The sequence below is a fragment of the Amphibalanus amphitrite genome, unplaced genomic scaffold (genome assembly GCF_019059575.1).
Source record: "Amphibalanus amphitrite isolate SeventyFive unplaced genomic scaffold, NRLGWU_Aamphi_draft 001204F_arrow, whole genome shotgun sequence".
NCBI lineage: Eukaryota > Metazoa > Arthropoda > Thecostraca > Balanomorpha > Balanidae > Amphibalanus > Amphibalanus amphitrite.
Genome location: NW_024882698.1, coordinates 10,416 through 37,423, shown reverse-complemented (window position 1 = coordinate 37,423; position 27,008 = coordinate 10,416). Strand labels below are relative to the sequence as shown.

At 51.4% G+C, this 27,008-nt stretch overlaps 1 protein-coding gene across 1 annotated transcript; it reads right to left on the bottom strand.

Annotated features, from left to right (window-relative positions):
- Nucleotides 1-586: 586 nt before the first annotated feature.
- On the bottom strand, nucleotides 587-7,946 carry LOC122371094 (piggyBac transposable element-derived protein 2-like). Its single transcript, XM_043347184.1, has 3 exons — nucleotides 6,354-7,946; nucleotides 1,334-1,471; nucleotides 587-727 (listed from the first exon to the last, which is right to left on the bottom strand). The coding sequence occupies exons 1-3, from the start codon at nucleotides 7,944-7,946 to the stop codon at nucleotides 587-589; spliced, it is 1,872 nt and encodes a 623-aa protein (XP_043203119.1).
- Nucleotides 7,947-27,008: the final 19,062 nt, after the last annotated feature.

The window sequence follows — 27,008 nt, the reverse complement described above, 5'->3', positions numbered from 1 at the left end:
GGGACCTTACGAAAAGTGGGGGGCGGGGGGAGGGGGTTGGGTTAGCGAAACTTCAATGTCACTTTGTGGGAGCCCCAATACCCCTATGAAAAATTTGTTGCAGTTTTGCGCTCATCTCACCTTGCTGAACCATTTCCTGCTTTTAGTTTTGTATTTATATAAAAAAATAAAGATTTTTCTTTAACGGATTTAAATTTTAAATTTAAATCCCCTTATTTAAATGAATTTAAATAAGAGTAAAATTTAAGATTTAAATTTTACTTTAAAAACGGCTAAAGAGTGAGGGGCCATGGCCCCCCGGCCCCCTGCTCCTACGCCTATGCTTCGAAGCGTGATTTACTTTTGCTGACACGTCACGTGTCCCAGAGCCCTCTCTATTGGCGTGTGCCACAGTCTCTTATCTCGACCCGTCGTGTGCCGCAGTTTCCCACCTTGTCCCGGTGTGTGCCGCAGTTCCCCACCCTGTCCTGGCGTGTGCCGCCGTCCCCTCCCTGTCCAGCCCGTGACGGACTGTGGTGACCGCCGGCCACCGCTCCAGTGCCCCGTCGGGTGACATGCCACCCCGCCCCGCCATCAGCGTCCATCGTCAGTGGCGCTTCCTTCCGGCGCGCGGTGACGGCCGCTGACGCTCCGATGACGCCTTCCGGTGACGTGCGCCGCCGCCGCCGCGCGTGCACGTGCATTGATTTCCGCCGGTGGAAGGGGCTGCTTCCGGCGGCGCCAGCAGCTGTGACGGTCACGGAGGTCGGCCGAGACGGCATTTAAATGGACTCGGCGTGCATTTAAAGAACTCTGAGCTGCTCTGAGTCCGGTGCGGGGTCGGAAGATGCTGTTAGTGGCCGAGGATCACTAATGGGTCGATACGGGCCGCTGTGTTCGTGTTTGGAGAGCCCGGCGGCGGACCGGTCAGTTTTCAGCTCCGACAATCGGCAGGAATGTCGGCTCGTTCGTTTCCTCTGTATTCAGATGTCAAAGTTGCATTAGCGGAGTTGAAAGACTCGGGCTCGGTTGATGGACTGAGCTCGTCAGTGTCGCTGCGCCAGCGCCGTCCCCGCCACGTCTATCCATTCAGGCCGGTGCCCCGAGGCTTGGCTCGCGATCCGAACCCATTCGCCAGCCCGAGTGTCGCCGGCTTTCTCTATTGCTCCACATTTATTCCGGGCGTTGGACACGGTTATTAGTCTCGCTGGACGAAGCTGCGTTGTGCAATGAGTCTCAGAAGCTGCATTAAATCTCGTCTGCCGTCAGCTCACTTGTCGCTCATTTGCCAGAGCCCTGCAAACGGCTGTGACAGGATGCTGCTTCCCTGCGCTGCCGTCCTGCCCTGCCTCACCGAGCCGTCCTTCAGCAGGCGGTCCGGCCGCGTTCCGACCGGCTCCGTGTCTGCCCGGGCGGCGGTCACGGCGCAGGTCACCTCTCCGGGGGTCCGAGCGGCCGCGCTGTCCCCGGCGGCCACCATTCCGCCACTCGGCTGCGGCCACATCAAAGCCGGCTCCCGGGGCCCGGTAGCGACTCGCCGTCCACGGACCGGCTAATAGCCCGGTACGGCGGTAAATCGGCGTCGGACCGGCCGGCTCGGCGCACCGCGCCGGCCGCCGCTGCAGCCACCGCCGCCGAGGTGGCCCGCCATAAACTGTGCCCAAACCGACGCAATTATTGGCCTTCGACAGTAGCGGCTGCTTATTGGCGATGGTGGGCCGATAGCTGCGGCGGCGGATCAGTTTCTGGGTCTGGTGATAAATCTCGGGGACGGGATAGAGCCGGACCTGTTGGAGTATCGACCGGCGCGGCGTCGATGAGGGCAGTGGTGGTGCGCACTCAGACAATGCAATGATCCGCATGCCCCGCGCTGTACAAACATACATGTAGTTTGAATCCGAGCGGAACAGAACCAGGGACATGGGAGAGCCGGCTCATGAACTTCTGTATACCGCTGCTTCGTGTCACTGCTTGGCTCAAAGATACCTCTCAAAGAAAGATATTAAATATATCTTTAAAGATAAAGATAAGAGTCTAGACCATTAAAGGGACTATCCCACCTTTAACATGGGGTTTGAGTTGAGATAGCCAAGTTTGCGGCGAGGTTCAGAAACCACTATCTATCTAGGTTGCAACCCCCGCGGCCTCTTGGTGTTGAAGAAATTCGTTCCCTTCATTTGAAAATGGGCCTTGTACAAGGCCCTATCTTCAACATGGAGCGACCGTTAGTGTGACGTCACCTCGTTTAGTCATTCTGATTTAAATGGGTTTGTTCGTTGAAAAATCGCTTAAAACTTGGTCTGAACTTTGTTGTGGTGCCTACAGAGTAAAAAGAATCAGCTTTATGACAGTAATGTGGCCTGGGGAAGGAGGTAATTTTGGGCTGTGACGTCACATATTTGAAAGTTTGTGTTTGGAATATGGGAAGCCTAAGATGTTTAATGAAAAATAAATGCCAGAACCGTGTTCCTGGTCATCCAATCTATAAATTCGGGCACAATTTAACTGGTTTTAACAACATTTTCGAAGGTGGGATAGTCCCTTTAATATGTTCTATGAAAGGTGTAGGTATCATGGACTGCGAGGCACGATACGTCGCGACAACTCTGCATCGCGAGGCATCCCTCAGCAATCAGCATGGCACACATCACTTTTACATGATAATCCCGCATTGAGAGAATGGTATGACACGGCCTCGAGGATGTCACCAACCAGTCAACCGGTTTGCAAGGTCGACGGATTTTGTTCATGTTTGTACTTGAAACATCTCGTCTAACCCCATCTCATGGCAGTTTACTGCATATAGATCCGAGGCGCAGTGTCAAACTTATCCAGGATTACCGTGCTTTGCTGCGAAGCTTAAGGGAGGCGAGAAAACCGGTGGTCGTAACTGGTATTCTTCCCCGTATGTCTGCCTCTAGAGAATGGTACTCACGTGCCTTAGCTGCAAATGTCTCAGTTGAGAAGCTCTGCTCAAACATGGGCTTCAAATTTGTCGACTTGTGGGAGGAGTTTTATGGACAAGGGACCTACTACCTGGGAGATGGTTTACATTTCTCAGACAGGGGAGCCTCAGTTTTGGCTGAGGCGTACACCAATGTACTTTCGGGAAACTAGCCGTGTTGGGGGGTCATGAGTGTCAGTTGGTAAGTAATCGAGGAGATAGTATGACTCAGCATCTCCCTAGGGACTCGAAGTTCTGTGATAGTGCTGGTACTCAATGTAATCTTAAAGCTAGACACAATGTCAAATGTGTTATGCTCAACGCACAGAGCATACGCTCGAAATTTGACGAATTTAAATGTTACCTAGCTGTAAACACGCCAGATATTGTTTGCGTTACAGAAACTTGGGTAAGTGAAAGCTTTAATGGCGACAGACTCACGGATTTTGAAGTGCAGGGGTACAATATGTTTTCTTGCTGTAGGGAAGCCAAACAGGGGGGAGGGATCCTTATTTACGTTAATAGTCTGTATAGTGCTCTTAAAGTGGATGATGCATTGAAGGCAAAGCAGGTAGAGTCAATATGGATTGATGTGAGACTGGGGAAAGATATCAATGACGATGTAAGACTTGGGGTTTTCTATAGGCCCGGTAATATTATGGAAATCCCACAGCTGGAGGTAGATGGCATGATATGTGAGGAAATTCGTCGAAACTTCAAAACAAATTGTCTTATAATGGGAGATTTTAACCTTAAAGAATACGAAGAAAGGACAGGGGACACAAAGGCATGCAAAATGTATAGAAATCTCTTAGAGGAGGAACTCTTCATGAATCAATTTGTTAGCGAGCCAACTAGAAGGGGTTCTATTTTGGATTTGGTATTTTCTGACAACATGGAGATGGTAAAAGAACTTAAGGTTGGTGAAGGGTTGGGCAAGAGTGACCATAATATGGTTAACTTTCTTATTCCGTCAAAGGTCAAACCCAAGGATAACCTAGCCAATGTTCCAAACTTTAATAGGGCGAACTTTAGAATGATGCGAAATGAGCTATCGAAGGTTAATTGGCATCAGAGGCTTTTAGATTTAAGTGCTTCTCAAGCATGGAATGCCTTTAAAGCGGTATTGTTCGACATTCAGTCGAGATGTATACCAACGAAAACTAAACGATCTAGAAGGAAATTGAACCCTCCATGGCTTACTCCTGAGGTCAGAAATGCCATAAGATGTAAGAAGGCTGCTTTTAGGGCCATGAAGAAGGGTGCCTTTCTTGAATCAGATAGGATAAATTACAAGAAGTGTAGAAATTTGCTCAAAAAGAAGGTCAGAGCATCTAAACGAGCAAAGGAGTTAGATCTGGCAAGAAACTGTCAAGGAAACAGCAAACAATTCTTTAGCTTTTATAAATTAAATAATATCACACGAGGCGTTGGACCCCTGAAGTCGAACAACAATGTAGTATCTAGTGATAGCGAAATGACAGAATTACTAAGTACTCAGTTTCAATCGGTGTTTACCGTTGAGGACACGGATGGTATTGAGTCACTTCTACCACAGATGGTTACTGATGCAATGGTTGGAAACTTAGGCGAGATAGGTTGTGGCTTGGTTCAACAGTATATTGAGAGACTAAAGTCAAATAAATCTGAAGGGCCTGATGAAATATATGCAAAGGTATTAAAGGAATGTAAACAAGAGTTATCAATTCCATTATCTATAATATTTACGAGATCCCTTAACGATGCAGACATTCCTACTGATTGGAAAAAAGCAAATATAGTCCCAATATTTAAGAAAGGCGATAAAAGTTGTGCTGAAAACTACCGACCTGTCAGTCTTACCTCCTTGGTATGTAAACTACTTGAATCGATTATTAAGGATAACATAGTTTGTTTTCTGAAGGAGAATGATATTATAAAAGAATCTCAACACGGATTTATGAAAGGGCGCTCATGCCTCACTAACCTTTTGAAATTTCTCGATGAGGCGACAGAGACTTTTGATCAGGGTAAGCAGCTAGATGTCTCTTTCCTTGATTTCAGTAAAGCCTTCGATACGGTGCCCCATAAAAGGCTCTGCTTACAACTCAAATGTCATGGAATAGATGGTCAAATCTTAAGCTGGATTGAGAATTGGTTATCTGATCGACAACAGCGGGTAGTGCTAAATGGCACTAAATCAAAATGGAGAAATGTGCTAAGTGGGGTTCCACAGGGATCCGTCCTGGGACCATTGCTTTTCTTAATTTTTGTTAACTCTATCGAAACTGTCGTGAATAGTGATGTGCTGAAATTTGCTGACGATCTTAAAATATTTAGGGTTATAGGGGACGATAAGGATCATAATGAGCTCCAATCAGATCTTGATAGGCTCGTAAAATGGTCAGAGCAGTGGCAAATGAAGTTTAATTTTAAAAAGTGCAAGGTCATGCATATTGGTAGAGAACATTATGACACTTCATACACAATGGGGGGACAAACATTATGTAATATAGACAGTGAAAAGGACTTGGGCGTGATTATTAATAAGAAGCTTTCTTCAACTGAACAAGTACAAGCAGCCAGAAAAAAGGCCCTTCGGATGCTTGGAGCAATAAACAGGAATGTTTCGTACAAAAGTGCAGAGGTTTTGCTTACGCTTTATTGTGCATACGTTAGGCCTCATTTGGAATATTGCGTTCAGTCATGGTCTCCAATGCATGAAAAAGATAGCTTGCTTTTGGAAAGAGTGCAAAAAAGGGCGACAAAGATGGTAAATGGTATGAAAGATCTGCATTATGAGGATAGATTAAAATCGCTTAAGCTTTTTTCTTTCAAATACAGAAGGCTTAGGGGAGACTTGATCGAGGTGTTTAAATTCGTAAATGGCCAAGCCACAGGATACCTTAAGGATATGTTTGATTTCAATTTGGAGGGCAGAAGCAGGGGCCATCAATATAAGCTTGCCATTAAACGTAGCAGGACAAAGTTAACCCATTAACGCTCGCTAGTACAAATAGTTGCGCAAAAAATGATTTATTGCACAAATAATGGACGAAACACATGAACGATGCACCCAAGTAAGTTTCATCAGTTTGCAATAACGATATAGACGTTTTTTACACCGTCCTCATATGAGGACGCCGGGCGGATAGGGGCGGCGGCGGGACGGCCGCCAGCGCCGGCCCGACTGCACGGCGGGCGGCCGGCCGGGCGACCCCGCCGGTGAGTTACCTGTTGCGGTGGCGATGACAGACAAGACACGATCTGCAGAAAGAACTTTGCTATCCCTGCTTCTAGAGGCACCTTCGAACTACTTGGTATGGTAGGGTTTGAAACAGGGAATGCACAGCACAGCGCAGCACTTCTCGCAGTAAGAACGTGGCTTACTTGAGCACCCCTGTCCCTTACACCGACGCTGCTTGTCGCCCATTGCGATGAAGTGACCAACTTGGTCATACCGGACGTCCGGCATTACAGCTGCTGCTGGGAGCACTCGGAGGTCCCTCTGGCCAAGCAGCTTCAGGTAGGCCACTGCGACATGCCTCCGGAAGTCAAGGAGACTGAGAGGACCCTCCGAGATATGGCGATGTAGGATCCAGGCGTTTACGATGGACATGTCGATCAAGCGGGTGAATAAGCACCAATACCACTTTTTGCCGCGGATACTGGTGCTGTATTTTCCGCATAGCCAGTCGTGCGCGTCCACACCACCCATGAACTTGTTGTAATTGTTCACCATCCTCGGCTGTTCCACATATTTGTGGGCGCGCTGCGACCGGTCCCATCTTTTGACCCGGGCTAGAGGCTGGTCACTGTCAAAGTTTGACATCATGGTCACGCAGCGATTGTCATTCCACCTCGTCACGGTGATCTCCTCGGCGGTGTCAAACCGGGTCTCAAATGTCCCGCGGGCCGTCTTGGCCATAGTCTTACAGTCCGGGAGAGGGCACTGGTTCGTCCGTCTCTCTTGGACGGTGCCAGTCGCACGGTAGCCCTCCTCTGCCAGAGTGACCATCAGCTGACGGGAGGTGAACAGGTTGTCAAAGTAGACACTGTGGTCTGTGGGGATGTCTACAGCCTCCAGCATCTCTGTCACCACACGGGTACCCAGCGGCAAGTCCTGCTTCGGCCCCGTCTCCTTTCCACAGTATAGCTGGAACTTGTAGCAGTAGCCGTCGCTGGCACACAGGGACCACATCTTATACCCGAAGCGGATCGGTTTTCCCCGGATAAACTGTTTCAGAGGATGGTGTCCGAAGTAGCGGACGAGCATCTCGTCCACTGACAGTTCTTCTCTGAACACGCCGAATTTCCTGAAGCTCTCATTGAGCATGTCCATCAGAGGGCGAATCTTGAAGCCGCGGTCGTTTTGGTGTGTCGAACTGGTCTCGTTGTTTTGGAAATGCAAATATGCCTTTATCTTTAGATATCGGCTCCGGGTCATAGCTCTGCGGACACTCTCGACACCCAGGTCGTCTTCTAGAGACCAATAGTGTCGCTCACTGGGTAGCTGGTGATATCCTGACAGAATTAGGATGCCGATAAAAGTTTTCAGTTCAGCGGTAGTCATACTAAACAGGGGATCATTTTTGGTGGCAGACGCGTACCTGAGAGTCTCCTTGATAATATGTTCATACATCTCAGACGAAAACATCTCTTCAAAAAGCTGTACTGGAGAAGCCCCTTCCAGCTTCTCTTTCAGCGCCTGCAGGCGTCGATTGGCACCATCAGTTTTCTCTGGAAGCTTGGTGTACTCAGGCTGCTTCTTACGCCACTTTGGTTGAGATGATGAAACTTTACGCCTCTTAGCAGGTCCGGAGCCTGAACTCTCGCCTGTGCTTGACTCAGGTTCTGGCAATGTTTCTTTCGAGCGGATGTGCGCCTCCACAAAGCCAGGTACGTCTTGAGGAATGGCATCTTGGCCAGCGTTGTCGTCAGCTTCCTCCTCTTCATCTGTCAGCTCATCAACAGTAGGCGGTGGCAGCGCCACGATATCCACTACTTCACTGTCACTGTCCGAGAAATCATCTCTCTCAAGCATCTCCAAGGCCTCTTTTACGGTAATCGCTTTTTCACGACGCATGGCGATTGCAGATCGACCACACTCCCGCGTAAAATAAAACGTATGTAAAAGCGTATCTTATCTCCAAGGTCGCACACACTCAGCTCGCAGTCCAACACACGGGTGGAAACTGACGCTAGCGTCTCAGGGCTCACTTCCGCCCCCCTCCCAGTCTCCCCTCACTGCCACCCCACCCTGAACACCCCAGGGGTCTCCCCATAGCGTCACCCCCTCGCATTCCCGGCGGTCCCCTTACCGCCGCCCCGCCCTCCCACACCTCGGCGGCCGCGGCGGCCGGCCGGCCCGCCGCTACCCCGTTCCGCCCAGTGTCCTCATTTGATGACATCTAAATTTGGCGCTCTCCAGATCGTCAGAATTCTAGAAATGGCCGATGGGAATACGATTATATGTGTATAACATAATCCGTTGAGCAATGAGTGGAGTCAATTTGGACGTAACTATGTTCACAGTTGAATGGAAGCCAAATAAGCCGACGAGGGTCTCAATGTCTGAAAATCGCTAAATTTAAGCGCTTATCAAATACAAGAGGGTGAAGGGAAACAAACATAACGGGACCCAGGTGGTCGACAAAGACCTTCTCGACACGTTGGCGATGTTCTAAGCCGTCTAACATATACCCGGTGTGCGCCACGTCTGGCTGTTTCGGGTGTCCTCATATGAGGACACTGAGCGCTAATGGGTTAAGGCAGTCGTTTTTCAGTAGAAGAGTGGTAGGTCATTGGAACAGTTTACCAACTAGTGTAATAAGTGCAACCTCCCTCGAAACATTTAAACATAGCCTCGACAAATACTTTACAGAGCGGGATATAGTATACAGATATAGGTGGGACTAGCCAACTGATGTGTGCATGTGATCAATGTAAGATGTGCGTGAATTCATAGCAAAAATTATGCCTGGTATTAGGTTGCAATATGTCTGCAGAATGTTGTTGCGGGTGTTTGATGCTGTTCCGTTGAGCTTACATGCGAATTGTTTGGAGATGCCTTGCATGGCAGTGGACTTGTGAGACATTTGGCGATGATAGTGCGTGGCCGGGGGGGGGGGGGGGCAGGGAAGAGTTGTGACGAAATGATTGATGAAGTGATGAAGTGGCAAAATGTTGTGTAATGTGGTGTAGGTATGCTTTATGCCTGCAATGTGTCGCTGTTTTGTGCCAACTTCACACACATAAGTTAGGGAGAAAAGCGGAAAGGTGGCACGCATTTTGACAGAGTACAGACTGTGCAAATGTGCAACCAAGTATGGGCCCCAGTGGCTCTTTGTTGTACTGCAAATTTATGTCTTTATGTCTTTATATCAAATAATTTTGTTCATGTGTCCGCCTAAACGCAGCGGACATTGACTTATCCGCTTTATTAAATATGACCCTACATAACTTCCTCTGTCGTCCCCCCCCCCCCCCCGCTAGCGACCAGTCACCGCCCTTGAACCGACACCATATCGCGTTACAATATTGATACCAGAGCCAAATTAGGGCCGGCGCGGCGCCGCGATGGTTATTTGAGTGGATGCTCGCGCAGCAGTGGACTGGCAATTAGGCACTGGTGCGCCACCCGCCGCTGTCGCTCGATAGGTGCGCCGTAATGACAGCCAAACTGCCAACTTCCACAAGTTCGCCGCGGAGGGGGGAGGTAGGGGGAGCGGAGCCCGGAGGGGAGCACCTGACCTCGGGATGAGCTCGACCCCCGGGGACGGGCCGACACGGGCTGTGGCTGGGTGCTGCTTCAGTGCACACAGCTGCTCCTGTCGACGCACATGCATACAAACATACACCGAATAGATACATGCATGCATACTGTGCGCATGATTGATGCACAACAGGCATGGATAAATAAATACCTACTAATTCGGTATATTCGATATGTTTCGCCAACTTAGAACTGCAGATTTACGCATTTTAAATTCGACAAAGAAGTAAAAAAGAAATCAGTTTGGAGTGTCGGACAATGTTCTTTCGTCTTATTATTTTTCCCGAATTATTTCGTACAACTATTTTGCTCGGAGTTCGAACAAAGCTTTCATGTAAGCGATGCATGAACAACGCAATCTGAACATTGAAATTGAACAGTGCGCATAAATCTGGACTTGCTCTGATTGAATAAGTCACAACCACATGACTACGCATTAGAATTCCTCTCCCACGGTTTCGGTGCTCTCGAAATGTCGGCCGTCCAGTCATTCAGTTCCGGCTCTGTGCAGTTTGCATGTCCTCTGCGCGGTGACTCGCTTGTGGCCTGTGAGGGCTGCACGGTTCGGTGGCTCCGCCCGGGGCAGATGACCCCACCCCTGCCTCGGAGCGCTGCCTCGGGCGGGGAGGGGGTCGGTTCCCACACCGGCGCTGACCCTGTGATTGTGCCGGGAGCACTGTCCTCCCTCCCCTCCCCCTCCCTCACGGGGGTGGGGGGGGGGGCAGGTGACCGATCGGAGGAGCGCGGTTGGCTGACTGGCCGACCGGCACCTGACAATGTGCCGTCCGAATTCCGATCGTGTGTCAGCCCGCAGGCATGGAGCGACAGGAAGGCCGCTGTATGTCAACGGACTGTGACCGACGGAATGCGCGAATTGTTCGCACACATTGACAGCAGTGTAACGGAGGGGATCTACATGATGTCTGGTGCTATTTATGGGTACGATTTGTCGAAAATGTTTGAACATGCAAAACAGAATTCCGATAAAAATGCTCACAATCTTAATTTTAATCGCAATGTTTTAGTGCATTTTGTCATTTTCGTATTACAAAAAATATCAGGGCGTATTTTAACATGTTAACTGGGTCGGCAATTGCCGACCCAGTCACGGAGAATGCCGACCCAGTGACAGCCGTTTGCCGACCCAGTTGCCGCCCCCTCTAGGATGCAGCACGCACATGCAGGCTAGGTGCCGTCATTCATAGTGAGGCTGCTGCCCTCCGAAATGATAATGCCGCCTCTTAAAGTGAAGCAGCCGTCCATAGAAAGTGATGATCCCGCAACTCAATGTGACAGTGCCGCCCCTAAATCTGTTAGTGGTCCCACTCAATGTACCTAATGGTGCCGCCCTTCTAAGCCATAGGCGGCGGAACGGGGAGGGCACCGGGGCACCGTGCCCCCCTTTGATTTTGACATTTCAACATTAGCCCTATGGGCGTTGCATGGAAAGAATGGGACCAAAAGTCGGCAGTGCCCCCTCTTAACTGAAGGTGTTCCGCCGCTACTGTTCTAAGCATCTGTGGAGCCCCGCAATGTGATGATACCGCCCCTCAAGAAGATGATGCCGCCTCTTTCAGTATCGGTGGCGCCCCTCAATAAGATGGTGCCGCCCTCAAAGTGCCGGTGGCGCCCCTGAATGTGATGGTGCTGCCCGCCAACGAGTCGGTGGCGCCCCTCAAAATGATGCTGCCGCCCCTTAAAGCGTTGGCGCCGCCCCTTATAGTGTCAGTGACGCCTTTCGAAGTGTCGGAGGAACCCACCAATATAATGGTGCCGCCCCTCTAGGTATCCACATAGCCCCTCATTGTGATGGAGCCGCCCCTCAAGCAGACGATGCCGCCCCTCAAGAAGATGATGCCGCCCCTGAATGTGATGGTGCTGCCCGCCAACGAGTCGGTGGCGCGCCTCAAAATGATGCTGCCGCCCCTTAAAGTGTTAGTGCCGCCTCTCATAGTGCCAGTGACGCTCTTCGGAGTGTCAGAGGAACCCACCAATATAATGGTGCCGCCCCTCTAGGTATCCACATCGCCCCTCATTGTGATGGAGCTGCCCCTCAAGCAGATGATGCCGCCCCTCAAGAAGATGATGCCGCCCCTTTCAGCATCGGTGGCGCCCCTCAATGTGATGGTGCCTCCCTCAAAGTGCCAGTGACGACCCTAAATGTGATGGTGCCTCCCGTCAACGAGTCGGTGGCGGCCTTCAAAATGATGCTGCCGCCCCTAAAAGTGCTGGTGCCGCCCCTTACAGTGTCAGTGGCGCCCTTCAAAGTTTTGGAGGAACTCATCAATACAATGTTGCCGCCCTCTAACTTTCTGTAGCGTCCCTCCATATACATAATGGTGCCGCTTCTCAAACCATCCGTGGCGCCCCTCAAAGTGATGGTGCCGCCCCTTACAGTGTCGGTGGTGTCTCCTCAAAAGTCAAGGTGCCGCCTCTCAAAGAAATGCTGGTGTCCCTCGAAGTGTCGGAGGCGCTCCTCAATGTCATGTTGCCGCCCCTCAAACCTTCCGTAACGTCCCTCAACGTCATGGTGCCCCCCCCCCCCCAATGTGCTCACGGCGCCCTTAAATGTCATAGAAGCGCCGGTCAAAGTGATGACTGTGCTCCTGGCAGTGTCGGTGGCGCGGGCCCCTTATAGCGTCGGTGGCGCACCGAACAGTATCGGTGGTGCCCCTCAAAGTGATGATGTCACCCTCAAACAAACGGTGACGCCCTTCGAAGTATCGGAGTCCCTAAATATCATACCTATTGCCACCCATTAACGATCTGTAGCGCCCCTCCATATGATGGAGCCGCCCCTTAAAGTATCCGCGGCGGTCCTTAAAGTTACAGTGCCGCCCCTTACAATGGGGTGGGTGGCGTCCTCAAAATAAAAGTGATGTTGCCCCCCCCCCCCCCGAGTAATGTTGCGTCTCTTCTAAGTATCGGAGGCGCTCCTCATTGTCATTTTGCCCCACATTACTGCGCACATGGCGCCCTTAAATATAATGGTGCCACCCCCAAGGCTCAAAGAGATAACTGCGCTTCTCACAGTGTCGGTGGTGCCCCTCAAAGTGGTTTAAGTGCCCTAAAAAGTTGGTGGCGCGCCTCAAAATGATGCTGTCGTCCCTTAGCATATCTGCAGCGCCTCCAAAATGATAGTGCCTTCCCTTAACCGGCGCCGGGCTGAGGTTTGAACCCCCCTCCCGACCCCTATAACTTGGCTACTAGGCCACGTAGCAACACGCGGTAAGCGGCATTCGAAAGAGTGTCAAAAACTACTTGGGTCAGCTGGTTTACCGTACTTTGGTTAGGTCAAGTCAAATGTCAAATATCAGGTGACCAGAGGTCATCAAAGGTGAAATGTGGGTGAAATGTTGTCTGTTTCAACATTTATTGACAAACTGGCGCATAACTCGGGGAAGAATAGAACTACAGCACCGCGAAAAAAGCGCATTCGATTGCTCTTCAACGTTCCTATAAAGTCCTCAGACTTGACCTAACATCAACGGCTTAACCTCCAGAGCACAACTAGTTTAACCCGTGCCGGGCTGGGGAGGGTTGGAGTGGACAGTGGACCCCCTCCGCCCCTCTACTGAGCTGTTTTAACCCTATTAGTGGCAGGCTCCTGGCTACCCCTATTAGTGGCAGGGGGAGGCTGTTTACGACCCCCCTTGATATCTCGAGATCTAACGGGCCGATTTTCAAAATTCAAACGGCATTCGATTTCGCTCAACGTGATCTACATTTCTAAAAAATGAAAATTAAAAAATGTCAATAGGGGGGGGGTAGAGGAGGGTAAAAACGGGCAAATTGCAGATACATTTTAGACTGTTTATCACGGCCAGGTTTCTGAACCAATCTTAACGCAACTTTTGCCGATCGATAGAGAATGAACCAGGAATTCACATGGATCCTAAAAATATGCATTTTCAAAAATCATAGGCGGATACAGATCATTGAGATTGGGGGTACTCAAAAAGTATAGTAAATAAGGTTTTTGTTGGTACTGTTTCTGAAAAGGGTGGTAACGGTCTTGTTATGTTAAAATTTTCTTATGAGAGAACGACTACAATTGTATTGGTCATGCATAGGCGGTGTCAGGGCACCTATATTGGGAGGTAAAACATAAATTAAATTAAAGGATTAAAACATAATCCTTTTTGGACGCCTGGATCCGCCTATTATAGCAAAAACGTGTCAAAAGAGGATGCACAATAACTGTATATGTTATCACATGATACCTTTCATTCACTGTTCGTAAAACTGGTGCAGAATCGTGATCTTCGCCCAAATGACTCGCTTCACGAATAGGACCCCCAATTCCCAGTGCTCTGGAGCCGCCCCTGGTAAAGTTATGAACTTGAAATTTTCAGGGAATGTGCCCAATTTAGTTTTAGGAAAAGTCAGAAAATTTCAGCATCGTAGCTTCAGCGGTTTCGGAGATATTCCCGAAAAAGCTGAGGGGTGGATAAAAACAACCCCCCTGCCACTAATAGGGTTAATGAAGAACCTTTTTACTGTAATAATTATTGACTCACGAAAGTTATGACATTGTTTTTTCAGTACTGTGCTCCTCTCGTCGAGATGCGTCGAATGAACTATAATTTGACATTCAAATGTCATTTGGGAAATTTGAGCTCAGGTCCAGGTCATGACCTGACTGGTAAAGGTCACGTTGCATATCAGTCGATTTGTATCGTCAAACTGAAATCATCTAAGGTGTTTTCATCGCTCAGGCATGTCGCATGTCTCTATCAGAAGTTATTGAAAAAACTGCTGGAGGCCTTCCATGACCTGACATGAACTCAAGGACATAACGAGGGGTCGTGGGTGGCAATTTTCCGATTAAGTGTTTCATTTTTAATTGTTTTATGATGTTTAAATTCGTTAACTTTGACATTTGTCTACCTATAAAAAGAGGCATGCATGCCCTGATTTTCTCCCATTTCCTTATACCTAATGGAAGGGTCGCAAAATTGTCCTTACCTTCGGTCAAAGACATAGCAATTTCGAGACTTACATTTTATATATATACAGTTACACACTGTTTGTCTTATCAATCGCTTAAGTTATAAAGGGATCGTTCAGTCGGTGTATCTATGGTGAGCATTTCCCTGTTCCGTAGCTCAGTTGGTAGAGCACCGGACTCCCCGCATTGTCTTCGCTTGCGTTTTGTCCGCCGGCCGATCCGGAGAGAAAGTTACCGAGTGAAGATCATTTAAATTTCAAAAACTCAATGAAAATGTCACTGGGGTCACGAAAATATTTGAGTAGGTACTAGGTAGGTATACCATTCATTAATTTGGGGGGGATGAACGTATCGTTACAAATCAATACGCTGTTCATTACGCGAGTAACTAATGAATAAAAAATGTATGACTTCATCCTTACTCCACCCGCTCTCCCTCTCCATAAAAAGAGAGTTAATTGTGTTGCATTTTATTAAGATGCAGAAAAATAGAGGCGTCAAAGGATATGGCCGAATATCAGCGACCCTTGCCGTGTAAGCAATGGGGCTTGCAATGGGGTATGACAAGTGGGGGTAATGGCCCCGTCCAGCGCCCATAAAGTGGGCACCACTCGTGCGACCTGCCGACCACTGTTCTAGAGCCATAAAACACCGTGAATGTTTTAAGCTTGACGATACGGATCGACTGGTATGCAACATGTTTTATTTATGGTGAGGTCATGAACTTGACCTCAGGTAAAATTTTTAAATTATTTTTTTGTAAAGTCAAATTATAGTTCATTTGTCGCATTATGACACGAGAAATACTAGTTATATCCCGGAAAAATAGACGTAATACCGCTGAGCTTAGGTAGGTTGAATCTGAAATCATTACTTAGAAAGAGTTATAAAAGAACCGTCGAACGTGTCTTTTTTGTCATTAAATATCAGTAGGTATGGCGCCCCCCTCAGATGCCAAGTGCCGCCCCTATGAGTGCAAAATGCCGCCCCTAAATGTGATTGCCGACCCAGTGAAAATCCCTTAAAATACGCCCTGAAAAATATAATTTTATAAAGTTGCTAACAATGTGTCGTAATTGACACATATCGATGAACTTAATGCAAAAAATAGCCTCTCACGTCTGACTTATGAAATAGCGCACTTACATGCACTTGTCATTCTACTTCCCTTCCTTTGCCTCCTCCCCTCTTCCCTCCCTCCCCGCACAGGGTGTATGCGCGCCCAGGACAGTGACGTCACCCCACCTGCCGGGAGCACCGGCCGGGAGCGGGGGAGCGGGGAGGGGCAGGTGGGGGAGGCGAGAGGTGTGGCCGAGCACCCCGCTACGCCCCACTGCAGAAACCGTTCACCGCCGCCAATTACACTCGCATCAGGTGGAATCCGGTGATTTGGCCGCTGAAATAACTGCACCGCACGGCAGATGCCGACAAAGCGGCCCATATGACAAACGCCCGGGACGCTCAGCGTGGTAATGCAGTCATAATTCGGCCATTCCGGCAGTAAAATCGTGCCTATACAATTAAGGTAGACAAAATCGTGGGTTATAAATGAATCCAGGCGGCGACGTTTGCCCCAGTCACGCCATGCTGCTATCTCGCTTATATAAAGAGGGTGCAGGGCAGACGACCGGCACGCGTCAGATATTTTTGGATAACGGTCAGTGACCACTGCACATTGTCCTCTGACCCTGCCCTCCGGCTCCCTCCAAGCTGTGGGCTACTGTGGCAGCAAACTCTCACCTTAGACTGTCACCTTAGACTGACAGACGTCACCTGCCCACTTTGGAGCGGAAGGAAGACATCCGGTCTCCCTCCGCCCAGTTCCCAGACCACTGCACTCGTAGCAAACAGACCCTGAAGGTCGACCCAAACCAGGCCGGCGTCTTCAAAGGTCCGCCCATTCATTGACGATACCCGGTCATTCACTAGCCACTCTGTTCGGCGCCTACTGACGCATTATCAGCGCCACATCGGAGTTGACTCTGACCTCGCGACCTGCGACCGCGCGTGAAACAACTCCCGACAGGTCAAACAACAGCGCGGCAAAACCGCGCCGCCACGCCGCGAGGGCGCCGCCGATGTCACCAGTGATACCATCATATGCTTAACACAACCCACGAACCAATGATGTCATCTGGTAAAAAGGAGAGCACATCACACCACACTTAGAGAGGTAAGAGATGAGGGCTTCACTGCCGAGCTGCAGCCGGCGGTTGGATCGAGCCGAGAGAAGCACACAGGGGCCGCGGCTCGACCTGCCTTGACCCGTGCCCGGAGCAGGGGGCACGCTCAGCTGCCGCCGGCGGAAGGGCGGGTCGGCGCGGACCGACCGACGGTCACGTGTCATTGCCGGACCAATTAGCGGTGCTTGTGATGGATCAGCTGCCGCTGCGGTCCGGGTCCTCCGGCCGCGGTCCGGATCCGACTCGGACATCCGAGATCCGGACCCGGGGTGGCGGCGTGTTCCGGATGGGTCAGACGCCGCGCTGTGGCGGGACTGTGGAAACAGGAGCAAAGACAGAAATGACAATGAGTGGATGGGCGATGGAAGGATGGAAGCGACGGGACGGTGGACGACGGACGGTGGACTAAAGCGGCGCCGAAAAGTGGATGGTGAATGGTGGACAAGAATATTAGCAGCGGAAGAAGCGGTGAGAGAAGCGGTACGAAAGGTGGAATGACGGCGGAAGGGCTGGATGGCGGCGTCACACGCACAGTACCTTCCTGGAAACTATGCCGGTAATCTGCCATTGGCATCACGTTGGCTAGAGATACCACTGTTGGCAGTCCAGCTTGCATTGTCGATGAAAACCCATCGATGCGTCTTACGACGCCGCTGTTGATATCGATAAATGTCATAACGAAAGTGCGTTTCCAGCATCGTTATGCCGTTGGCGCCGACGACAATTCCGGTAAGCAGAAGCATTCCATTCTGTTTCCGATGTCAAATTGGGGATGACGGTCATACCCCTAATCGCTGCATGGCATTGATGGCTTAACCGACCACCCGAGTGACGGTCCTGGCGACGGCCGCGATGACCCTCTCAATGACGGCGGTACCGTGACGGTACCAGTGACGGTCCCGATGACGGTCCTGATGACGTGCCGATGACGGTTCCGATACCGAATAACGGCCCATATCGGCAGCGGCTGCCAATGTTGCGACACAAAGCGGTTACTCTTCGGCTGCCAATGGCCGCCGCTACCTGAAGTTAAGGGCTTTCAAAGCCCGCCATAAATCGGCGCTATCTGATTGGCTGATTTTCGCGTAGCTTCCTGCCAGTCATGTAGAACCTCGGTCCAGCTGCAAGCGAGCGCCGCGTAACGCAGACGGATAATTTGCCGTCCAGGAATTATTGATAATGCTGAAGATGTAATGAATATTTAGATAACTAATTATCACATTCAAATGAATACAATCAAACTCGTTTCTTGCATATTTCGACAGCGTCGAATATGCATTGGGGTTATCTTACATTATGAATTAATGAGCTTCGCCATTTACCCAACACGTTTGGCAATAGAAGTTTACCCTGAAAGCAAATTAATCACTAATTAATTCATCCAATGGCGCTTGCTTTGGGAAGGCGAATGCCCCTTCTCTCTTTTGCATACTATGTTTTGGATATCGGTTTCATCTAGAGAGGTTTTAATTGCTGTTAGTCAAGCACAGTATATCGTTTATGTAATAAGTGACTCTCATTTTGTGCCAATATACATTAACAATGCACAATGCACACTCCTCATATGTATAACATCTCAAATTGTGAAACAATTTATACTTAGCATTGTGAGACAGATGTGGTGCACCCTAGATTTCTTCTTAAAACGGGAAAATGTTTGTGCTAAATTAACCATCTTCATGGCGTCAATAAGCACCAATCAACATTCCACTTTGTAATCAGCAACGGGCATGACGTTCCCTCAAGCGAGGCAGTCGGCTCGGCTCCATGGCAACCTCCGGCTCACGTTCCTCACCCCGGAAATGACGTATCTGCTGGAGTACCGTCTGGGCGCGCACATCCGGGGCGGAACCCAGGCGCCGCGCCCCAGCCCACACACTACTGAAATCGAGAGCGACTCTCAGACGACCGAGGGGTCCACCCCTGAGAACAATGTCACTGGTTCAAGGCCACGACGCCTCCGCCCATCCAGCACCAACAAAAAGGTCGACGCCCGATCGTTCCACAGAGCGAATAGCTGAGAGAGGTAGAGTCGGATCTGGAGTAGGTTGACCTGGGAAGTTAGCCAGTGGGCCAGGCTAGCTGTTCCAGCTGTTTCAGAGACTCTGATGACTAAATATTAGAACTCTGAGTTACTCTGAGACACGAATCGTTCCTTTATGTTTAGCATTTTTAGCCGGTTGTAGTTGGTCTGTTTCCCAGCTGTCTGTCCCATCATCTTACCTCACGGAGGGCGGAGGACCTCCACCACCGGAGAGAGTCGCGAGCTGCGACCGTTAACCCGTGGTGACACAGAGCCGGGTCCGGGTCACAGAGCGGTCCCCGGAGGTCGTCCGGAGATGGCGGACGGCGGAGCGGTCACCGGAGCAGCGGACAGCCGACAGCCGGCTGCAGCGGAACATTGGGCGGTGCCTCGGGTAGGTGTCTGTCCTACCGCTGCCGAGGGGCGACGGACGCACGCAGAGAGAACGGCCCGAAACACGCATACCGAGCGAGAGAAATGGAGGAAGAAAATGGAGCGGAGGAAAAGTGGAAAAGGAGATAGAGAGGGGAGAGAAAGAGAGAGAGAGAGAGAGAGAGAGAGAGAGAGAGAGAGAGAGAGAGAGAGGAGAGAGGAGAGAGAGGAGAGAGAGAGGAGAGAGAGAGAGATATGCGAAATACGAAAAAAACAATTACGGCTTAATGACAGTCACTTTGAGCAAAGACAACAATTTCATTTCTTTCAACTATCTGTTGCAAACATGCAATTATATCAAATATACAATTGTAGCGACTCTAAACACTCATACCGTTATACATTTCACACGCCCTCATTCGCGGTGAAACTGTCACATTACCCTCCTGCCGCTCCGCAGCCAGGCACGTGCCCCGTTTTCTGCACCCCGTCCCGTGTGCTCGGCACGTGTCGTCTGACCCAGCTGCCGGGCACCACCTGTCCTGCGCCGCCCACCCTCAGCGGTCAGCGCTGGTGCCATTTGCCGCCAGGATCAGTGACCCGGTCACCTGAGGGGCGGGGCCGGCCCGTGCCACCCCTCTGGACCCTCCCGTCTGCCCCTGTCCCCCGTCACCCCCTGTGTCCTCGGCACCCCCGTGTCCTCGGTGTCCGGTTCCCTTGTGTCCTCGTGCGTCCCGCCGCGTGTGCATCTCATCACCTGGCGCGCGCACGATATCATTTGTCATGTTTAATTCGCGGCTAATTGTCGGCTAATTCGGTCGGGCTGGGTCCACCTCGGTGCCCGGGCAGATGGCTCCTGCCGGCCGTGCCTCTTCAGCTGTCTCCCGGACCGGCAGGTGTGTCACCGCACGGGAAGGGAAGGGGAGGGGAGAGACGGGTGCTCCGCTCCACCCCCAGGGCGGCTAGATCCGGTCGTCAGACGCGAAGCCTCTAAGTGGCAGAACCATCAGGCTTACGTCCGATTGAGCGCCACCAAAGCTATCGGCCTGCCCCGAAACCGGCGTCAACTCCCTTGGCTGGCACATCGACGGCCTATATACAGGCAAGACATTAATTCGGTATGGTAATGCCTGATTTATTGGTCTGCACTAGCTGCGACAGCCGCCGTCAGGGAGTGCGACTCGACTAAGTGATGCGCCGTTGCATCACAGCTGCGGCGGAGCTGCGACAGGGGCCGGGGCCGGCGGCGCCGTCTCGGGGGCGGATCGTTTGACTCGGTCTGACACCGCGGCCGGACAGAGATGACCGGGCACGGCCGGAGACGACCCGCAATGGCCCTCCGAGACGCCAGGATGCGGTTACTCAGAGCGCTACCGCTAACGATAATCCGGCAGTCTCGGATGCAAATGTGTACCGGAGACCGGCGCTGAGCGGCTGGACGTGACCGAGCTGAGCGCGGTGTCACCGTCAGGCCGACGGGCAGGAGCGGTGCGCCGGCTCGGGACGTCGTTAGCGGGCAGTTTGGCTGCCGTCCGCCGCGCCGTCCCGGTAAGAAAAGACCGGCTCCGGGCGCACGAGCGCAGCCCACTCACGCTCGGAAAGCCCCGTCTTCATTACAATTGTCGGCGGACAGAGGCGCCGACACGGCGGCGGGCCGTACTCCAAAGTGCCGAGTCAGGCGGCGCTGCAGATGTCCAGGTGTGCCCGGGGAGCGGGCCGGTCACGGAGGATGGGTGCCGACCCGACCTCGGCCTACCGCCGAGCGCGAAGGTCTCCTCTCGGTCGGTAATCGGTCGGTCAGGTGAAAACTGGAGAGAGATGGTAAGTACGACGCGCCGATATTGTCATCGTCTCGCGGCGGCCGCCATTACTTTCGACCGTCATTTGTCAGCTGATTATCGTCGGCGGCATCGAGCCGGAGGTAATGGCTCGGCGCGCGCGGGCCGCCGTCTCCGACGGGGCACCCCGGCCCCGGCGCCGGCGGCCCGGCACACTGCTAGTAATTGATTCTCTATGCTAAACATGAGGTGGCGGGCGGTGGCCGGGTGTGTTGGCGGCGCGTCGCCGCGCTGTCGGCTCCTGTAATAATGTGCTGACGGCTCCCCGGCGCGACCGGAGGGCAGCCGGTGGTCGCCACGGCAGCTGACGCCGTAGCTGCTGAGGTAGCTGGCGCAGCTGCCGTCCGATGACAAATGGTGTGCCGCCGAGTCCGGCTCTGCGGCTGCCGGCCGCGCGCAGCTCGCCGAGATGAGCAGCGCAGATAAACAGCCAGCGACAAATGCGCCGCAGCAGGACCGTTTATCAAACCGTGCTCCGTAGAGAATTCCACAACAGCGCAGTAGAATGACCAGTGCGTCTAACGAAGTGTGAACGTGAAAGCTGAACAGATTTAGGTCATACCTACAGTCCACACCGTGAGCGAACCGGCTCGGGCTCGGCCTAACGAATTGCCGCAGAGTTATGATATCGCGTTGCTGCGCCATTAGCTAATATGCAGTGTGCAGGGCGTGCGTGCGGTAATGTGGGAGAAATTAGTGCCCCTGGCAGTGCTTTACCGCTCGCCATGGGGCGTGCTGCATTTTATTGCCTTAAAGAATCGTCTTCTTGTTCATTGTATGTCGGTATGTCATAAATTACAGCACCCTAATCAAAGCTACCCAGACCCGTCACTGCCTCCGGATCTTTAGCAATCTCACGTGAGCAATAATTTTTCTTGCTAGCCATCTGGGGTCAAAGGTGGCCTCATCTAGTCTTATAGATGGTCTCGGGCACGTGCGGCTGCGCTACCTTGGTGGTCCCTCAAATTAGTTGCCGCTTTATGTTATACCCTCCTAATGAGATCGGCCGAATGGGCTGGAATTAATTTAATCTCCGGCATTTCACGTTAATGTAGCGCTATTATTTACCCGTCAGCCGGGCCGACGGGAAGGAGGCCACAGCAAACAAACACGTTAAAAGATAAGCGTAATGAAATGCTCGCTCCGGCGGAGCGGCCTGCTCGGCGGTTCGGCCGATCGGCACCGGTGTTTTCTGTCCGATCTGCGGACCTCCTGCGGAGAGGGGTCCGTCTGGGACCGGCGACCAAAGTCGGCCGGCCGCCACTGGAAATGGAGACGGCCACTCCCGGACAAATTGGCCGCCGGACCGGGCCAATTTCGGTGCGGGTGAACGTCATGAACCACTTACAGAGCCGAGGTCCGGCGGGACATTTGCATGACGCGTCGATTTATCACCCTCGGCGAGCAAGTTTCCTTTTGTTTCGGGTTCATTTGTTTTCAGAAGCTAAACAGCTGTCCGTTCTGGCGAGGAAAACCATAGGAAATGCATCAGAATTTGACTAATGGTGTGGCCTGGCAGATTATTGGCCGTCGGCGGAGAGATGCTGCTGGCCGACAACCGTCACAGTCAGCTGATCACCTCACGCGCAGACATACAGACACACAGACACGATACAGCCAGATAGAAATATACCTACGCACAGTCCATGTGAACCAAGCGCTGACAAACTACATGCATAATTGCAACATACGATCTCAATAAATATGTTTTGAAACGCCATCCTTACGCAATTTGCGCGGAGTACCTGCCTTCATTAAAAGTGAATGCAACGTTTTATATTTTGACATTGGTCGAAAACCAGCACAAACGATCTTAATTATGTCCAGTCTAATCAGCTCGCTCACCATCCCAGTTTGCTTAGCAATGCTCAAGGAAAAATTATAATTGTTTTTTAATAAAGAGCTCCTTTATATATATTTTTGTAATTCTGCTGGATTCTTATCTCTTTACAAGTGTTTATCGTTGCACGGTCTATGTAGCCTACTCTGACGTGACGTGTCCTTGTGATCTCGTATAAATGTAAAAAAGTTGACTGACCGTAACAGGAAATATTGATATAGGTAGGTACGGATAGTTGTGCGCATTTTATCCGCCTATAAAACATGCAACTTACCTTTTGCCTCTCTTCTTTAGGAAGCTGCCACTACGCGGCATATTTCGACCTTAGGTATTAGCTTCTGAATAAGTATGACAATATCCATTTTAGCCATAGAGACGTGGGTTACTGATATCATTTGGAAGACGGCAGCGTATCAAATAACTGTTTCTCGGGCCCCGAACATTGTTTTGATAAATCATATCCTACTTGACACCATATTATGCAAATGAGTGCTCCCATTGACACTGAGTGCGCTGGAGAAGATTTGGCTCGAATTTACTGCCGAGGCTATATGTGTAAATGAACTGGCTGGCTGCAGTAACAGACAGGCTGCGTGCGTGTGAGATGGAGCACCTATCAGAGTAGGTGTCAAACACGCCTGCTGGCAGGTATACGGGATGGTTCTGCAGTCATCTCCCCCTCATCATCGCAGAGCACTCTCCAAAACTAGGGGGCAATGACGGTTCGAAGGCGGCCATCTTGCACCGTCAGCAGAGCGTCGGTCTTCGTCGCGGCGCGCGCCGGCTGACACCACTCTGCGGTGGTGGCAATCGCGGCGCGTGGGCGGCGTGATCGGCGCCAAATCGGCGCCACAAAGCCGACTGGACACATCGGCGCCAACCACCGCCACCAACCGTATCATCACCATCCGTCACAGCGCCCGTGAGTTCCACACGGCGCGGCCATCCGGGCGCGCACTCATCGACTAATTAGGGTGCTTAGTCGGCTCTGTCTACGGTTGCACGGCCCCATCTCGCTGGTGCTCCACCCGGGCCGCCGCTGCGGCCGACGCCCATCCGCAATTTACGCACAGCCGGCCCCTGCGCCGTGTACCGCCAGTCACCGGTCGCCCGGGGCACGGCCGGTGCGCGTGCCGCGCGCGCACGGCCAGCATTTGTTTACATTCGCGGTGGATTTTTATTTCCTTCCGCTGCGTGCGCTGGGCGGGTCCATGTCGGCTGCGGTCCACCAGCGGAGCGTACCCGGATCATCGGCAGAGAACAGAGGGAGATTACCGGGACTGACAGATTGGCGCAGCGAAACCGACGTGACAGCCGCGGAGGGCGGCCGGCTAACGCCGCTGGACCGGTGACATGATTTGACACTGTTATTACAGGATATATACGAGTATGCTCCACCCATGGGAAAAAGTTATAAAGTGATGGTATGTAGGAATCATAAGCCAGCATAAATGATAATGAGAAAACGTGATTTTACTAACCTACAAACTGCATTTATTTTTTCTAGTCAGTCACCAAACATTGCAGGATAATCCCTCGCCTACGTGCAGAGCAGAACGCATACAAAATTTACATGCAGTTACCCTACTCGCTGGCCAAGAATGCCCCAAGATGATCTCCCAAGATGCCCCCCCCCCCTCCTTCTCGTGAGTTTTTGTTTCGCAGTGAGAATAGAACCGCGGCGGCACAGAGCTCAGTCAAATTTGGCATGCCCTATGGAGCATTCTTTTGGCAACTCCCTGGAAATTTCGAGTCACAGCCACGTCAAGCCAGGTCACTAGAATGCCGAAACCAGTACCTACATAGTCAGGGGCGTAGCCAGGATTTCCTCCAGGAGGGGGCCAAACTTACAGGGGCCCAAGGTAAACCCCTCAAAATCCAAAAAGTCGTCGGATTTCATCCACTCTTTTTTGGAGGGGCCCAAATAAATTTTAAAAAATATTTAAAAAAATGAAAAAAATGTTAGAACTGAGAGAACCGAAGGGCCCCTGCGAACACAATGGAAAGGGGCCCCGAGGGGCCCAGTGGCAAAACTTTAGGCCCGAAGAGCCCTTTTATAACCAATGAAGAGGGCCCTAGCGGCAAGGTCTCAGGCTTGAAGGGCTCCTGCGAACTCAATGGAGGGCCCCGAGGGGCCCAGTGGCAGGGTCTCAGGCCCAAATGGCCCTTCTACAACCAGTGGAAAGGGCCCAGAGGGGCCCCAGTGGCGGGGCTCCAGTGGCAAGGTCTTAACTTCGCTTGACGGGGCCCCTGATAACTTGACGAGGGCACTCTAAGCAACAGAAAAACCCTCTGAATACACGACAGGGCCCCCTGAGCGCATGGAGGGGCCCCTGATCGCTTCACGGGGCCCTCTAAGCCACAGAAAGACTCTCTGAGTACACGACAGGGCCCTCTAAAAGCATGAAGAGGCCCCTGAGCGCGCGTGACGGGTCCTCTGATCTACAGGAAAACTCTCTGAGCATATTAAGGACCCCCCCCCCCAAGGGGCCCCTGAACGCCTGACAGGGCCAGACGCGTAGCCAGGATTTTCCTCAGGGGGGCCAATCAGACCGAAAGGGGCCCATGTGAGCGAAGGGGCCAACATTTTCTTAATTTCATGACGTAGTTATTTGCTTAACTACCTTAAAATTACGAAGGGCACCTGCGAACCCCATGGAGAGGGCCCCGAGGGGCCCAGTGGCAAAGCCTCAGGCCCGAAGGGCCCTTTTATAACCAATGAAGAGAGCCCAGAGGGCCCTAGCGGCAAGGTCTCAGGCCCGAAAGGCCCCGCGAACCCAGTGGAATGCCCCGAGGGGCCCTTACGCTACTTTTATTGTGCCCCTTACCGTACTTATGACACCGCCATGGGGGCCCTTTTGGGCTCCAGGGGGGGGCCATGGCCCCTATGCCCCCCTTGGCTACGCCCCTGCTACATAGGTGGGGTAAGATCCGAATAATTCTAACGGCATTGGAATGCTTACGTTTCTTCGCAGATCGTGTAAATAAGTAGTGCGAAACGTAACCAAATTTAGCACGCTATAAAACATGTCCTGAAATTTTTAACTACCAGTGACCCTAGGTCGGATCACCAGAGGCCAGTTTTACCAACAGAAAAATAGCCGCATGCCGGAATTTTTTGCCTAAAGACCGCTTCACATACGGAGCGTAAACGCGATGGGCACGCAAGCGAAAGTTGCCTCGACAATCAACGTATTTGCTGAAATGCAAATTGTATCAGACATAAACGAAAAGTTATCCCCATTTTTAATTAGGTTTCTACAACCATTAGTGTTTATCGGGATATGCTGCTCATCATGTTGAAACCTCCGTCTTAGGACATTTCTACACTAATGGTGTAAAAATATAAATTGCAACGTCTCGAAAATACCATATCGGAATAAAGGCATCCCTTGTGCTCTGTGTTGCGAGTGCCGCCGGTGTCGGTATCAGTCCCCGTGACCTTGACAGTGACTGTGGGCTGGGCGTGTCAGGGCGTGGGCGAGCGACACCCTGTCGCGCCCGTCCCAAACGCAGACTAATGGCCGCCGGACTGAAATATTGATGAGTTGGACGCGTGTCCGACAGACGGGCGCGTGCTGGCAGCAGCTGATCTCGGAGCGCGCCGGCGCCGAAAACACGCACACGCGCACATACAGATGACCGTGGTTTCACCGGCCGGAAACGAACAGACAGGCAGTGAATGACAGGGGAATGAGAGATGGGGAGAGAGGGAATAGGAGCAGGTGACGAGAAAAAGAGAGGACATTGGTCACTGCCTAATAACTTTTTTAAGTGCGTTATTATGTATGACTATGTACCGAATATATACGGAAACATGTCTTTTTTTGTAAAGATGCTCGTTGTACCTTCATCGCCATTTTCAGAATGCAAGACGTGAAAGGTATCCCATGGTCTTGTGTAGTTATCAAGTAAACACTGGCGTCAGTCTCATTTGGAAGGCAATCTAGAGCGTGCAAAGCCGTGTTATCTAGCCGCTTTTATGAGGGGTTATCAATTTTGGTGCACTGATGAATATGAAAATCTCAACGCCCACCCCTGCAAGTTGGAAAAGTGGGAGGAACACCATAGCTTCCAGCGATGCATAGATACCCTAAACGTATAGCTTAATTATTCTAGATTAC

Coding starts and splice junctions, on each gene's coding strand:
- LOC122371094 (XM_043347184.1), bottom strand. CDS start 7,946: ATGCTTGAGAGAGATGATTTCTCGGACAGTGACAGTGAAGTAGTGGAT. Junction 1,472..6,353: donor CGGACGTCCGGTATGACCAA/GTTGGTCACTTC, acceptor ATGTGGCCGCAG/CCGAGTGGCGGAATGGTGGC. Junction 728..1,333: donor GCCTGCTGAAGGACGGCTCG/GTGAGGCAGGGC, acceptor TGACCGTCACAG/CTGCTGGCGCCGCCGGAAGC.